Source organism: Erythrolamprus reginae, chromosome 3 (genome assembly GCF_031021105.1).
Source record: "Erythrolamprus reginae isolate rEryReg1 chromosome 3, rEryReg1.hap1, whole genome shotgun sequence".
NCBI classification, from domain to species: Eukaryota; Metazoa; Chordata; class Lepidosauria; order Squamata; family Dipsadidae; genus Erythrolamprus; species Erythrolamprus reginae.
The window spans coordinates 213456253-213471906 of record NC_091952.1 but is presented as its reverse complement, the minus strand read 5'-3'; the positions used below and the strand labels follow the sequence as shown (position 1 = coordinate 213471906).

Below are 15654 nucleotides of genomic sequence, written 5' to 3'. Positions count from 1 at the left end.
TCATCTCAGTCAATGATTTTAGGCTGCTTACAATTCAAAAAATATATTACAATTGAAATACTAACAATATTTTGAAATAGTACAAGCTAAAGTAAATAGTACTAAGATAGTAGCCCAGATATTTGGCCAGTTAGCAATACAGCCAGGAAATGGTGCCTTTAACCCATTTAGCTCACAAGCACAGGAAAATAGACAGGTTCTCTGCAGTGGCCCCTTTTTTAAGAAACTCAAAACCAGTTCAGTTATCTTTTTTTTAACTTTTCCATTTACTTTTTTGGTGGCAATCGTTAAAGCCACCCAGCATTGTCATTAAGCGAATGTACAGTCATTGAGCATATACATGATTGTTAAGAGGTTGTTATGGGACAAAAACAGGAACTAAATACCAGGTTTTGGCAAAAGCTTTATAAATTGTGCTCAACTGTAGGATGCTGCAAACAAGTGTAAATGTTGACAGATAGTCAAGTGCCTGAAATGCAATCATAAGATTGCAGGGGGAGTGGGTATGGGGTTGTTGTAACTGGGTTGCAAGTACCTTTTAGGGATCCATCATAACTTCAAATGGTCGCTAAGTGACCTATTGTAAGTTAAGGATATAGAGAGTTTTCATGTTTTGACCAGTTTTAATCAAATGTGGTTATTTCTCTGGAAATCATTGAAATTATTTCAACCACATTTGTATATTCCTTGGCTTTATTTCTGTTTTATATGTTTGAATGTGTTGCAAATAAGCATGGATTTTCCAATCATTATGTATGAAGCCCTTGGAAGTAGATTGGGAGTTAATTCTTGCTTGAGTTGGAAAGAGCATTACGAATTATCAGGAAAAAGAGAAACAGCAAATGTATGCCTTCTGCAGCTCCATGAATAAAGTAGGAGACAGAAAATTCAGTGTTTACTGAAAGCAAAATTGTGTTCTTTTTTCTAACTGGCACAAAGTACACACGTCAGATTGTTGCATACATTTCGCTCTGGGACCCAAGCTTTGATATGTCCAAGTAGTCTTTGAATTAAAACAATTTGTTTAGTGACCAAGTTACAATAGCACTTTCAAAAGTGACTTATGACCATTTTCACACTTAACAGCTGTTACATCATCCCCATAGTCACCTATCAAAATTGGCCATTGACCTGTATTTATGTTGGTTGCAGTATCCTGGGACATGTGATTATCTTTTGCAATCTTCTGATAAGCAAAATCAATGGGAAAGCTAGAGTCACTTAACAACCTACTTCCTAAGTCTGCACTATTAATCTCATCATTCCCATTACCCATCTCCTCCCACAAATGACTGTATGACTGTAACTTTGTGGCTTGAATCCTTACAATTTATATTGACTAGTTCCTAATATGATTTAATATGTACCCAAACTATCTAAGTGTTGTACCTTATGCTTCTTGATGATTTATTTTTTATTTATATACACTGAGAACATATGCACTAAGAGAAATTCCTTGTGTATCCAATCACACTTGGCTAATAAAATTTATATTCTATTCCATTGCATTCCAACTGTGTTACTAACTTAACAATTGCAGTAAATCACTTGTAACCATAAAGATCAAAAAATGAGACAAAACTCATTTAACTATCTTCTCAGCACAGAAAGTTTGGGCTAAATTGTGGTTGTAAGTTGAAAACTAAAGTTGTGGTTGTGAGATATAAATAAACAAAAAAAGGGAGTGGGGTAGAATTTGAATTGAAAGAAGTCCTGCAAAGAACATTAATTACTTTAACAGCAGGGGGTTAAGTGAGACAAAATAGGATTGTATTTCCTACCCCCTCATTTTGTTTTGCGTTCCCTTGCAACAAGTTTGAGAACAATTAAAATTTACATTTTCATCTGACTCTAATCTTTTAGTTTCTGTTAATGTTAAAGGTGATATGTGCCACTAGAGAGGACACTATCTTCACTGGGTTGTTATGAATAGCAGTTGTGTTCTATTTTGTATTTGGTCTGTTTTTTATTTTGCTAAACTCTCTATAATTTGTTTAAACTATCCTTGATAATTCAGAATAAGGTTAGATATACTGTAATACCTAATGCACATCAGTTTTTTTAAATTATGAATACTGGGCCTATTTCAAGAAGTTAAGTTACATAATTTAAAAATACCATTTTTTCAACTTGTTCATAGTACACGAGGCGGATCATACAGAAGATCACATGGCTGCTCAACAACATGATACAAGTTAGTACAATATTAATCCACTCAATATGAAAAAATATACTGCAAAAAAAAAAAGTAAGGGAACACTCAAATAATACATCCTTTATCTGAATGAATGAAATATTCTCATTGAATACTTGTTCTGTACAAAGTTGAATGTGCTGACAACATGTGAAATTGATTGTCAATCAGTGCTGCTTCCAAAGTGAACAGTTTGATTTCACAGAAGTTTAATTTACTTGTAGTTATATTCTGTTGTTTAAGTGTTCCTTTTATTTTTTTGAGCAGTATATGTAAATATATTTTCAGCTTTTATATTTATATGGTATAAACAGAATTATTTTATAACAGTGTACATTTGAATTACTTTTTACCAAGAAAATTATTATGTGCAGTAGAAGTTGTCCATGAACAGCCTGAGTGTAAATAGTAACAATTGGCAGTTGCCTGTATAGTTTTTAAATACAGTATAACAATCTGCCTATGGATTGTTTCCTTTCTATAAAGGAATTTTGTCCTATTTGAATAAACCCAATTTTCGGGAAATGTTACCCTTCTTTTCCACGTATATTTATTTATTTATTTATTTATTTATTACTTAGATTTGTATGCCGCCCCTCTCCGAAGACTCATTTCTGAGAAAAGATTGTTTTAGTAATCCTAGAATGTTATAATAACATCTGTAAGGTTGTATCATAATAATTGAGTAAAAATCTTTAAATTACAGAAGTTCCTGTTCACACGGAAGATTATACAGAAGATGATGCAATTGGTAAGTTACCTCTTCAGATTCTTATCTTTAATTAAAAGTAACACTGTGCTCATAAGACACATAAGAGACATTTTACATAAAGGTATAAATAAAACTCATAATTAAATGTGAGGATTGTAGCTGAAGTTAAATAGATTTTCTTGACAAATACAGGGCCATAGAGTTTAGAAATTATTTTTCTCTGAGTAGAAAAAGCAATTAGAACAAGGCAATAATTGTCAGGTTGATATTTTTATGTATTTCTAGCATTTCCCCCCCTTTTTTTATTCCTAAGAATCCTATTTTTTTTTCATTGGATTTATTCAGGTTAGCAATCCAACATCTAATTTAACAACAGTATTTAATAAAACAGCTGATAATAGATACATTTTTAAAAATATTGATTAGTCTTTAAACAATGGTATAGATAAAACTATGAAATTTGGACAAAGGAGGCCGGACTTAACATCTTTGAATTGGACAAAAATTATATTAAAAGTGAGATAAGTATAAAATAGGATCATAGATACCATTAAACAGATAACTTACTGCAATAAAACACGTCTTTAGAAGAGTGTTAAGTTATGCTCATTTTAGGACCTACTGGTCTTCAATAAGAACTTTTCAAATCTTATGCCATAATAAATTTATATTTTAATTTTAAAAATACACTCTTGGAAAACACAGTTATTGATGTGGCATGTAATAGTCATATTTTATGAGATGTATAGCAAAATATGATATAGCATAACTTATTACCTCTCCTATATTCTCTGCACTTTCCCATCATCTACTACAATACGAAATAATCTCAAATCTTCTAGGTTTGTGGCTCTTATTAGTCATAGTGCTTTCATAAAGGACAGACATGTGGCAGGGCAGTTTAATGTGTGTGATCACATGGATAATCATGGAATTCTTTCCAATAAATCTAGCCTACTGTTAGAAAGTTGATTGCCAGGAAACAGGAACTGTGTCTTCCTCTAAAAAAACAATTTCACGAGTTTATGTGTAATGTTTATTTATTGTCAAAATAATCTACAAAAATAATTATTTGTTTAATAGCATTATTTCATTCAGTTTTAAAAATATTTTAATTTTAAATGAGAAAATTGCATTGCATTTAATTTTAACTAATATTCACACATAAATTTTAGTAGTAATAAGAATCTGGCAATTTTTATCCATCGTAGTTTGGATTATCCATACTATTAAACTGTAAAAGTTCAGTACAGGTAACGTTCTCTTTCAGGGTTGCTGACACAGAGGAAACTCAAAAAATTAGAATATTGTGCAAAAGTTTATTTATTTCAGTAATGCAACTTAAAAGGTGAAACGTTATATATGAGAGAGACTCGTTACATGCAAGGCAAGATTTTCCAGCAGGACTTAGCACCTGCCCACACTGCCAACAGCACCAAAATCTGGTTCAATGACCGTGGGATTACTGTGCTTGATTGACCAGCAAACTCGCCTGACTTGAACCTCATAGAAAATCTATGGGGCATTGTCAAGAGTTTATAATCTTTTTATCTTCCCTTCCTCTCCAATCTTTCCACTCTAGAAAGAGGAAGGGAATAAATCAGATGGAAGAGAGTGCCTACAGAAATAGCTTGTATTTTCTTCTCTCTCTCCACCAGCTAAAAAGATTTTGGCTGTATACATAAATTCCTTGTTTGTTTGTATATATATATATATATATATCTTGTGATCAAGAGAAAAAGTTTATAGAAATTGCTATTAGGGTATTATTAGTGGCTTCAAACTAGGAAGCTGATGTTTATTTTTTTCATTATATTTATTGTTGTAAGTAAACTTGATTTTTAAAAAGTTTTCAATATTCAATAACTATTGTATGGCTTTATGTCCGGATTTTGTTGTAAAAGATGTTCCTTTTATTGGTTAGCCAGGAAAGCACAAACTATTAATATATAGTTAATACAATATCTATATTAATTAATATAGGTATTTTAGGAATTGAGGTATACATGATTTGCTTTGCATTTTATACCATAGCTCCTTCCTCCAATACGAGTACAGGAATATATCAGGAGGATGCTTCTTCTTAGGACGCAATCTGCTTGGACATGTTCTAGCTTAGCTATAGTGGAACTAGGATGCAAGACTAGACAACTGCTTGAATGAATCTTACCTTCTTAACTAGAGGTGAAGTTAAGTTGATGTGAAGGTTTTGTAGAATAGGGTAATTGCTATGCATTTCAACAGTAGCTCCTTCTACTGTTTCCTATTCTGTTACAGTGGTCTGAATATGAATGTTTAGTTCAGTTGCAACTGACTTATATTTGAATATTACCTGGAACATGGATTTGTGGCTCCATTCTCATAATTACTCTCAAAAGACCCCAGGAAATAAACTCATATTTTTGTGGTTTTGGTCTTGAGACATCTATAATGATTCAGTATCTTATGCTATCAATACCCTTGCACAGACATTTTATTTAATCCTGCATGTGTTTATTTCCTGCCATTCCCAGCATGATATTTGCCTTGACTCTTTCTTTTCGGCACAGTTTTGTGCCATTTTAAGATTTATCTCTTTATATGAAATGTTTGACATTATAGAACAGAAGAGAATATAGGCAATTCCAAATTCCAAACTAGAAAGATATATATACATATAAGATATGTGTGTGTGTGTGTGTGTGTGTGTGTGTGTGCACGCATATGTATATGTTAGGTAAAGGGGGGGGATATGTGTGTATGTTAGGTATGGGGGGGGGTGTATGTGTGTATGTATGTGGGTGGATAGATGTGTTGCCTTAGTGCCAAAAACAGTCTTTTCCGGATGGAAATCATTGCCACTTATTTTCCAAAAAAGAAAATGAGGATTTTGAACAACATATTTACATAAACAAAAATTTTTCATCCTTCAGGCACTCTGGCTTTTATAAATATGAATGTATGTTTGAAAATTTTCTTTCCACATGTGCTTTTCCCATCATAATAGGTGGGTTTTTTTAATGTATATCTAATAGGTATATCAAAGAGTGGTGGGGTAAGAGATTGTTGAGTTTTTGTGATCATTTTAGTTCCAAGGGAGTGTCCTTTAATTCTTTTATTGCATACCTTTTCCCCTAGGTAGCAACTTTGTGCTCAATTAAACCGTATTTCTAATAACACATAGATAAATTAACTATATGACAAAGTTGCATATTTATATTAAATCACCTGTTTGATGGTTGGTCCTCTAATTTAGATCTCCCCTTATTTTTTCAGATACTTAACGCTTCAAAAAGACTCCCTACAACACGAGGACCAGCCTAAACCATATTCTACACAGTGGCGCAGATGTTTGTTAAATTTTTCTATGACATAATTAATGGAGCTCAGAAAAGTAGTGGTGGATGGTAGACATTAAAGTGTTTCACAAATTACTTTATGAGACCATTCCATTTAGAAATTCCATTTTTAATTCATTTCCCATAACTACTAATATAGCATAAACTTGTGAAACCTTTCTAAAAATATTTAATTTGCATGGCAAATTCCTTTCTTAAAATGATCCAAGAAATGCAAAAGATACTTCTGAAAAATTCCTAAAACAATCAAGGCTTACATAGCACATAGTTGACCTTTTAGTATGTCAATTAACCTTAGCATATATTTAGAATACTAATATTCACTTTTAATATTTTTGTAGTATTTAGTATACAACGTGGGTTTTTTAACTTCTCCCTTTATTAGTGGACAAACAATTGTATCTGAATTTTAATATGTGGTGTTCACATAATTGTAAATGTGCTATTTATAGTATAACAGTAAATTATGGATGTAATCTGATTTTTAAAAAAGTTTTAAAATGTGAACAAAATATTTTGGTATATTTACATGCCTTATGGCAAAAAACTAGTGAAATAGGACTGTGAAATAATTTTGACTTGGACTTCTACATACTAATTTTGTATGCCATTATTTATCTGACATTAGCCCAGATAAAGCAAATAATTTAACCATGGGCCTATTCCAAGAAGATCACTAAATATATTTTTTACTTTTTATGTTTTGATGGACTGATTCTTCTAGTGAAACTTTAATATTAAAACACAAGGATATCCCTTTTTCTTTTGGCTTCATTACTCTCTCTGCTACAGTTTCACATAAACTGCCAGGCAATTAAATATTGATATTACATATCTGATGTCTTTGTAACTTCTTATAATAATGGGACTTCTGCTGTAAATAGGATTGAAAAGTAAATGATCTTAGGCTTACAGTTTGTACCTGCTTTACCAAAAGCTGTTCATTACATATATTTCTTAATAAATATTTACTCTGCTTACAAAAGATGAATATTAACTGAGACAGTGTGTAAGAGAATTGTTCTCAGTCTGCTGCATAATTAAAAGATATTCTTTCAGAAAAAATAAAAAGCAGGTACATTTCAAACTGAGATTTTGATAGGAAATACATGCTATTTGAATCCTTGAGGATTCACTAGACTAGCAATAGAATATGTGGCTTGTATATTTTAGGAAGCGATTGGTTGTAACTTCATTTTTTTGGAAAAAAATTAAGAGATAAATGCAGTGCATTTTTATTATGTTGAAATCCAAGATATTAAGGACTACATAGTTTGAGTATGTATGTAATGCTTTATCAGGTATTTCTGTGGACTTGTTCTCTTCTTCTCAGTCTCTCCATCTATGCATGAAAGAGTTTCCATCAGCTTTGGTCTCTCCCTGTTCATTGTCTATGCACAAGCGATGTAGCAAATGAGAACACTGTGCTAGAAGGATTATGCCATATACATTTATAATACTTAGGAAACAATCTGTTCATACAGATCAAGGCAAAGTATTATTCTTCATGGAATTAAAATTGTACATTTATAAATGACAGCAATACATTTTATAAAGCCATAATTTTAAGGATAATTGAGATTATTTTGGGTAAAATAAATTGAATTTTTGTACGACGACTCTATTTTTGAAATGTTGGGGTAAGATGATTGTGCTGTGATCAAATTTTCTGTTATGCTACTATGTTTTTCTCGTTTACATGTGTGGTGTGGAGACAAGGTGAAGGGGACTATTAAAATATGTACCTTTTCTTCTGTGTTAATATTTTCTGCAATAAAATACAGAGGAAAGTTTGATGAATTGAGTCATTATTTTTTAAAAAAAATACTGGCATACACTTTAGTGTTTGGTCATTAAATCACTATAAAGGTTAGAAAAAGACCATTCAGGAGGAAGGAAGGCAGAGCTAGAAACAATTCAGGGAAGCACAAAGAAAATAAAACATGATATGGACTTAACTTTTACTTCCAGAAAATGTCATGAGTTGTATTATATTTAAGGATATAACTCAAACTGTTATTTAACATAATAGGATCATTTGCTTCATAACAATATTGGTGAAACTTGTGGCATAAAGGTAGATTACATGACAGTCTTTAAGACTACTGCACAGAATTCTTGCATGTGCTGTAGAACTAAACCTAGTTAACCGTTGCTAAATTTATTTCATAAATTATGTTTGTTTGTTTATCATATTGTATACGCGACCGCTCTTTGAGGAAATTGGATAGTTTAGATATTAGATAGATAGATTATAGTCAGACAGACAGACAGATAATGTAGTGTTTTAGAACTGAATTTATCGTGTCCATTCACTGTTAGGTACCTTAATTTATGTCCCGGATAATAAAGGCGCACCTGCGTATCCGCGTGTGATTTCGCTACCTGCCCAGGTGCAGTAGCATACCATAATTGTGCTGCACTCCGCTATCACTCAGAGCCATGAGGGCAAGCATATGTCTCTGTTCCACCTTAGCAGCCCACCTCTGCTCAGCATGAACATTTCATTAGCATCAACTCTCCAAACTGAATATTTGGATAGCAAATGTGTTTTTATATACAAACTGATGGGATTCCATCTGTAAAGGAAAATATTTCAAACTTTGTTTTTAGATATGTTGGGATTCTTGTTGGGCTGATTATGGTGATGGTACTTTGTGTCATCTCAAAGCCTCAGTCAGCAGTTCATATAGCCATCAGTAACATTTAGTAGTATGCTTTAACATAGGCAAAAGCTTTTCCCACTTATTGGTGTTACCAGGAGGCCTCAGAAGTGAAGCGAAGCAAATCAATGCAGCCAGCTTGATATTAGAAGCTGAGGAAAGCACACTGCTTTTGGAAGCATTTCAAAGGAATGTTTTGCTCAAAAGTATCATCAAAGCAAAGCAATCCATTTAAATTTCGCACATCCTTAATTAACAACACATGTATATTTTACTCTGCACAGGTTATGGTTACATACTATTTATTTGAAGGCAGCATTTTAATAATTCAGTGAATATGCACTTGAACTTGCTTTTTAAAAGGATCAGCATGATAAGAAATCTGTTTACCTATTCCAGGACATGGTGAAAAAGAAACACTGCAAAAAGAAAAAGGTAAGCAATTAAAAATACGAAAAGTTCAAAAATCAGTCTAATTTATTTTTCCTTTTTCTTTTTTTGTGGGAGGGGACTTTGACATCTACAGTAAAATAGGGTCAACCTGAGAAAGTAATGATCATATCTTTAAAAAAATACTTTGGATACAATACAGTACTAGGATTTGGGAGGAAAATGTTGTCTCTATATGGTCTGCATAGCTACAGATCTCATGTTCTCCATTGGAAATGGAGAACAGGCAAATCCTAAGACTTCTCTTTTCCCTAATATATCATTTAGACTTCTTGATTTCCAACCCCTTTTGCTTATTCAAGGTTTAATAAATATACCTTATATCATGCTTCTTCCAAAAAAAAACCCCACCTCAAAAGAAGGTAAAAGTTTAAAAGCGTAGCCAACCAGATGCCTATTGTGCATCACAAGCCATTGCTCATTTGCAATTTGGAAGCATGCTGTTCTTATGCTAAAAGACAGACAGAGGCAAACCTTCAAATTTCTTATGTGACCTATCATAAATATATATTGTTGAAGATCTCCAGTTTTCTTACTAATCTTATACTGAATGAGTTGAGTCAGCTACACTTTCAATTTAAAATAAAATGGGTAAGGGAAGAAAAGTTTGGCTTTAGCTGGCAGTATTGATACCTTTTAATGTTATTATTATGGCATAATAGAATAGAATAGAAATATAGCAAAAAAGGCTACTACGACTTCCAGTGAAATAAGAAATTCTCTGTAGAGTTCATTGATTTTGATATGTATTGTAAAAGTTACACCATAATATATGGTGTAACGAAGCGGTGGAAGTGATGTGCCGGTGCCTGGAGGCTGTTGGGGCCTGGATGGGTGTCAACAGACTCAAGCTCAACCCGGATAAGATGGAGTGGCTGTGGGTTTTGCCTCCCAAGGACAACTCCATCTGCCCGTCCATCACCCTGGGGGGGGAATTATTGACCCCCTCAGAGAGGGTCCGCAACTTGGGCGTCCTCCTCGATCTACAGCTCACATTAGAAAAACATCTCTCAGCTGTGGCGAGGGGGGCGTTTGCCCAGGTTCGCCTGGTGCACCAGTTGCGGCCCTATCTGGACCGGGACTCATTGCTCACAGTCACTCATGCCCTCATCACCTCGAGGTTCGACTACTGTAATGCTCTCTACATGGGGCTACCTTTGAAAAGTGTTCGGAAACTTCAGATCGTGCAGAATGCAGCTGCGAGAGCAGTCATGGGCTTACCTAGGTATGCCCATGTTTCACCATCACTCCGCAGTCTGCATTGGCTGCCGATCAGTTTCCGGTCACAATTCAAAGTGTTGGTTATGACCTTTAAAGCCCTTCATGGCATTGGACCAGAATATCTCCGAGACCGCCTCCTGCCGCACGAATCCCAGCGACCGATTAGGTCCCACAGAGTGGGCCTTCTCCGGGTCCTGTCAACTAAACAATGTCGGTTGGCGGGCCCCAGGGGAAGAGCCTTCTCTGTGGCGGCACCGGCCCTCTGGAACCAACTCTCCCCAGAGATTAGAACTGCCCCTACTCTTCCTGCCTTCCGTAAACTCCTTAAAACCCACCTTTGCCGTCAGGCATGGGGGAACTGAAACATCTTCCCCTGGGCATGTCTAATTTATGTATGGTATGCTTGTGTGTATGTTTGTTAGTATATGGGGTCTTTTTTAAATCTTTAACATTTTAAATTGTCAGATTATTTATGATTTGTTTCCACGTGTTGTGAGCCGCCCCGAGTCTTCGGAGAGGGGCGGCATACAAATCTAAGTAATAAAATAAATAAATAAAAATATGCATTGTTTAAAATGACTCAAAAGAACATGTGAATTGTGCAAGCATGAAATTCCCCCTCCTTACTATCGATTGAAGCAGCCTAATCTTTTTTCAGATTTCTACATGAATTTGCAAAAAAAAAAAAATTAATTGATCTTTATGAATGGATTCCTGTAACTGGATACACTTCTTTGTAGTCATACACAACACAGGTTGCTTTAATGGACCACTGAGACATTTTGTTTGTACCAGATCCAGCTATTTCTTCTGATTCCTCTTCAGAATGTACCGGAATATTATATAGTACTGGCCAATGTAGACATCTTGTCATTTTTCCTTGTCCAAAAAAAAGGAAAACATATGCTAGAAAGTGAACTCAATGTCCTGAAGCATATGGGTGTTCTTGGAAACAGTCTATGAAAATAGACCTCCCAAATCTTTAAAAATGACAGCAAATTATTATTTTCTTTTCATGCATTTGTCTATGCAATCAATCATATTCAACTAAAATACAGAAATATAGATGTTATTTAAATATTAAGAGCGGGAGGACTAGTAACACTGCTACATATGTAGATAACTCCTACAAATACACTATTACAGATCAGAAATAGCTTATAGTACTTCCAATACTCCATTTGACAAATTGGTTTAACTATTTCGGAATTCTGGTTAAAAAATATCTACAATTTGTCTTATCGGCCATAGTTGTCTTGAATTCTATAATGGTAAAGTTGAGTGGTTTTGTTTGTTCTATCAGTGGTTTTCAACCTTTCTAATGCCGTGACCCTTTAATACAGTTCATGTTGTGCTGAGCTCCCCTACCATAAGTCTAGCGCCAATTCTCCCAACAGAGATTTAAGCTGATTGGCAGGAAGGTCAGAGGAACACCCCCACTGATTGGTCGGATTGTAAAAATATATTCTAAGGCGCCAGAATAGAAGCTTTGGTTCTTTTGTCTTTTGTCATAGTCTTAGGCGACCCCTGTGAAATGGACGTTCGACCCCCAAAGGTGTCCTGACTCCCAGGTTGAGAACCACTGTAGAACCTAGATTAATTTTCACCTAACAAAAATGTTGGAGCACCCCTGCTCACCCAGTATACTATCCTTATTCCTTGATGTAATCTTTTCAATGTTGATATTGCCGACTCATAATCTGAAATTTCAGGACCACTTTCATCCCCGAGGGCCCTTCCATAGAAAATGACCATGTTAAATTCAATAATTTAGGTTTTATTACATCAAATTTATTTTTTGTCTTTATTCCACTCACTGAAGGGAGAGACTGTCTTGGTTATCTATATTTTTTGTTCATGTTGATCCTCTATGTTTATACTGAGACATCCAAACAATAAAAGTCTGCTACTTACCGCATTTGGAATGGTAAAAACCAGAGAAGATAATGGGACTGGCATAAAGGCAGGAGAGAGATCTTTGGAGGTACAAATGTGGGGCAGGTTTGGGTCAAGGAAGGAGGAGGCAGAGACAGCATGGGACATGCAAGCCAATACCAAGATATAATTTTTAGTTTGTAAATTATTATGGATGTAAATGTATTTTTCCTTCCAATGGAAAATTGATTTATTATACCAGAGTTCTTGAGTTGCTCTAAATTAATGTCCAATATTACTGACTTTAGTGGAAATTTTGTGGGTTTTTTATGCTCTTTCATAGTAAAGAAGAAGAAATCAAAATTGCTGAATAAATATGATAAAAGTATTAAAGTTGAACTTGATGCTGCAGAAAAGCTACGCAAAAAGGTAAATTTTAGTTTGCAAAGTTAAAACTGCAAGTTAGTTTGTGTGTGTGTGTGTGTGTGTGTGTGTGTGTGTGTGTTGGTCCATGTATCATGCCACATTGCTGAATTAATTGCTAGTAATCTTCCTTTAGGAGGGAGAAAGTGTGTGAGTGGGCATTAGCATAAATGTTTGAATATCTCTGAACATTCATCAACATCAACATGCCAGTAATTAATGTACAACCATTCTTGTCTTTGGAATGATATTCTTACAATTATAGAAATTAGCACAAGCCATTTCTCATAATCTCTTTCAGATAAAGAGATTTTTTTTAATGATAAATGGCTCATGTTAATTTCTTAACAGTGATCAGAAATTATTCAACATTAATCTCTTAAATAATATTTTAAATACCTATCAAGACCTTTTTAATTTTCCTAGGATGTTCATTTTAAACCCAGGACCTACAGAATTTTGTTTTCTTTCTTAAATTTATATCATTATTTCTATTTCTTTTAATGATATTTTAATAATGGATTTGCAAAACATCATTGTATCTGTTCTTAAAATTGTATATTATATCTTAAGTAAAAAATATTCCACCACGCTTCCCTGACACTGTAGGTTCCGTTGTCAATATTTATATTTCCTTGTTTGGGTCTTATAGGAGTCAGCATCCAACGTATCTGGGGTGTATTATTTAAATAATAATTGTAAGGATTTATCTTTTTTATAGCATATCTCTATTTGACTTTTAGGGGAAAACAGAAGAAGCTTTAAAGGCATTTGAAACTTTGTTAAGCAAGTATCCCCAAAGTCCTCGAGCAAGATATGGAAAGGCCCAGGTAAAAATTAAACAAGAAAGCAAAAAGTTGTGCGTGGAAAATCAAACTATGGCAAATCACATTATATTCCAAGATTTTTTACTGATTGTAAATAAAGTGAAGTATATAGAATAGAATAGAATAGAATAGAATTTTTATTGGCCAAGTATGATTGGACACACAAGGAATTTGTCTTGGTGCATATGCTCTCAGCGTACATAAAATAAAATATACATTTGTCAAGAATCATGTGGTACAACACTTAATGATTGTCATAGGGGTCAAATAAGCAATGAAGAAGCAATATTAATAAAAATCTTAGGATATAAGCAACAAGTTACAGTCATACAGTCAACATGGGAGGAAATGGGTGAAAGGAATGATGAGAAAAACTAGTAGAATAGAAGTGCAGATTTAGTAGAAAGTCTGACAGTGTTGAGGGAATTATTTGTTTAGTAGAGTGATGGCGTTCGGAAAAAAACTGTTCTTGTGTCTAGTTGTCTTGCTGTTCAGTGCTCTGTAGCGACGTTTTGAGGGTAGGAGTTGAAACAATTTGTGTCCAGGATGTGAGGAGTCAGTAAATATTTTCCCCGCCCTCTTTTTGAATCGTGCAGTATACAGGTCCTCAATATGAAGTACTGATATTAGAAAATAAAGATTTACATTACGAAACATCTTCTGATTTCATAATCTATCACTTATTTTATTCTTTAAAATACAGTGGTACCTTGGTACTCATCATTAATTGGTTCCAGGAGGTGTGATGAGTACTAAAAATGATGAGTACCAAACAAATAAGGAATAAAGTAGGACTAGCTTACTATAACTAAAATGCAGACATGATACTATTCGAACTTACAGAATTAATTATAAAATCACCTACTATTAAAATACGATAGTCATTTTAGATGCATTTGGAATACAATAGCAGATATTTTTAGTCTTAGGTGTCTTTTGTTGAAAGGAGAGGAAGATAAGATCATATTAAGTTCAAAGTCAATTTACAGGCATCTCAGAAGAAAAAGCAACTAAATAAAGACATGCATTGAAAATGTATTGATTGTTTTGAAGCAACTGTCATACCTGGATATAGACATGGCTTCCAACTCTGAAAATAAATTCTTCATTTTTGATGATATAACAGTGTCACATAGTTGAAGTCTCATTCTTCCTTTTGTATTCAAGAATGAAGTATCTGCTGTATTCAGTTTTACACATCAAAACTTTAGAACTCACATAATGGTGATTTTGAAATAGAAGTTATAATTTAACAGCCATTGATTAATTTAACTCGTGCTTTAAGAGCCGGGGTGGCACAGTGGTTAGAGTGCAGCGCTGCAGGCTACTTCAGGTAATTGTTAGCTGTAGTTCAGCAGTTCAAATCTCACCATCTGCTCAAGGTTGACTCAGCCTTCCATCCTTCCGATGTGGGTAAAATGAGGAGCCAGATTGTGGTGGCAATATGCTGATTCTGTAAACCTCTTCGAGAGGGCTGTAAAAGCACTGTGAAGCGGTATATAAGTCTAAATGCTATTGCTAAGTTTGATAAAAATTTCAATACTAATTAATGCTTTATGATCACATACAGAGTGAGGATGACTTGGCTGAGAAAATGAGAAGCAATGAAATATTACAGCGATCTATCACCACCTATGGTGAAGTGGCCAATCTGCCAAATGTCCCTGATGATCTAGTAAAGATGACATTGAAACGGCGGGCAGACAGGCAGCAGTTTCTTGGTAAGTTTATGAAACCATACTTAGCCAGTGGCCTGAATGTTGAAAAATGTTCTATGTTTCCATATCCAGGAATTTGATATTCTTGTGTAGTTTCTAAGCTCCTAAGTTATGAGCATCAGGCAGGATAGAAACCTATTAAATTAATTTGAACACTCTCAAAATATCTCTCAGTCTCTTAAAAGTTTATTGTAAACCCCTTAGAGTCACTTAAAGTAGGTAAGATGGGTGGT

At 34.1% G+C, this 15654-nt stretch overlaps 1 protein-coding gene across 1 annotated transcript in view; it reads left to right on the top strand.

The window, feature by feature from the left end:
- ASPH (aspartate beta-hydroxylase) overlaps window positions 1–15654 on the top strand; it is a 115975-nt gene that overhangs the window by 69939 nt on the left and 30382 nt on the right. The window contains exons 13-18 of the mRNA XM_070747812.1: window positions 2141–2194; window positions 2901–2945; window positions 9307–9342; window positions 12797–12882; window positions 13620–13706; window positions 15274–15424. Of these exons, the coding sequence (XP_070603913.1) occupies window positions 2141–2194; window positions 2901–2945; window positions 9307–9342; window positions 12797–12882; window positions 13620–13706; window positions 15274–15424 (459 nt within the window). The remainder of the gene's footprint in view (window positions 1–2140; window positions 2195–2900; window positions 2946–9306; window positions 9343–12796; window positions 12883–13619; window positions 13707–15273; window positions 15425–15654) is intronic.